Here is a 1,241-nt window from a genome sequence, read left to right on the forward strand (position 1 = left end):
GTTTTTGTTCACTTTATAATAAAAAAGAAATAAACAGTTTTGAAAACTTCTGTATTCATTCTTTTCCTGCTTTGTGTGTCAACTCTCATGGTTGCTAAGCAACAGAGCATACAGCGGTAAAACCCGGCAAAGGGTAGACCTGTTCGAATTCACAGCCAAAACTCTTCCGGTCTCCTTATTTTCAAGGACTTCGAAGGATCCAGTCCAGGTAGACCGCGTCCTTGGAGGATGCAGCCCAGGAATAGGAACACAGCCATAGAGAGGAAAACAAGAAGAAAAAGAAAAAAACCAAAAAAAAAAAAGGAAGGCCAATCCAATAAAAATTCCCCAACCGGAAAAAGGGGCCGGTTGAAGGGAAGGCCTCCCCAATCAAAAGGGCCCCCTGCCTGTCTTTGCCTAGGGCCCCACATTTCCTAAATCCGCCCCTGGCTTTCGGCCACCCCTCAGTGGTTCTTGCCTGCCCAGTGGCCCCCCTTCTAAAACTTTTCTGGCTACGCCTCTGTGGTGTTTGCTGGACGCTCGTCCAAAGCGGTGCGTCAGAGCGCAGAGGGCGGCGCGCCACGCGCCGGGGTGATCCCCGCGTTTATAAGCGCAGGAGTCTCTCAGTGCGTCACAGCGAACCACGGAGTCAGGATCCCCCTGCTCGGTGAAGGAGAGCCCGACCAGACAGCCAGGAGCTCCCCGTTCTCCTGCTTGGACCGGTCCGCTGCTTCGGTTCCGTTCTGGGTTCTTTTTTTCCTGACTTGGATCAGAAACTGAGAGTTTAAAGTTTGGAGGAAGGAGGACCTGCTGCGGCTGGAGGACATTTATGGAGCAGAGGTCCCACCGCTGAGCTCCCACTGTAAGCTTCTCCTCAGAGGAGAGGATGAAATCTGCAGAAGAAGGTGAGTTTATTCATCCTGGACTTCCGGTCTCTGTTCGGGACTCTTTAGAACCGGTCCGGGTTTCTGTTCTGGGTTCTTCTTGCTTGCAGCCTGAGGTGAACCCGCTGCTGAGGAGCCTCTGCTCCTCCTGCTGCTGCTCCTCCTGCTCCTCCTGCTCCTCCTGCTCAGTGGGCGGGGTCCGCAGGGTTCTGCTGAGAACTGAGCAGAACCGGACCTGATGAGTCCGCCTGTGTGTGGCTGATATCAGGTTTCTGTCTGGATCCGAGGCGGGACATGCTGTCCCAGTCTTCCCAGTAGACAGGAGCTGACTCCCCAGATGAGTGCAAATAAACAGCATCCTGTCTCTGCTGTGGGGAG

General features: G+C 53.7%; 1 protein-coding gene across 1 annotated transcript in view; it reads left to right on the plus strand.

The window, feature by feature from the left end:
* The first annotated feature begins 625 nt into the window (after nt 1-625).
* LOC107090832 (nuclear factor of activated T-cells, cytoplasmic 1-like) overlaps nt 626-1,241 on the plus strand; it is a 40,520-nt gene continuing 39,904 nt past the window's right edge. Inside the window, exon 1 of the mRNA XM_015384422.1 lies at nt 626-884. Coding sequence (XP_015239908.1) covers nt 866-884 — 19 coding nt within the window. The 5' untranslated portion in view covers nt 626-865. The remainder of the gene's footprint in view (nt 885-1,241) is intronic.

Source organism: Cyprinodon variegatus, unplaced genomic scaffold (assembly GCF_000732505.1).
Source record: "Cyprinodon variegatus isolate N-32 unplaced genomic scaffold, C_variegatus-1.0 Scaffold312, whole genome shotgun sequence".
Classification (NCBI taxonomy): domain Eukaryota; kingdom Metazoa; phylum Chordata; class Actinopteri; order Cyprinodontiformes; family Cyprinodontidae; genus Cyprinodon; species Cyprinodon variegatus.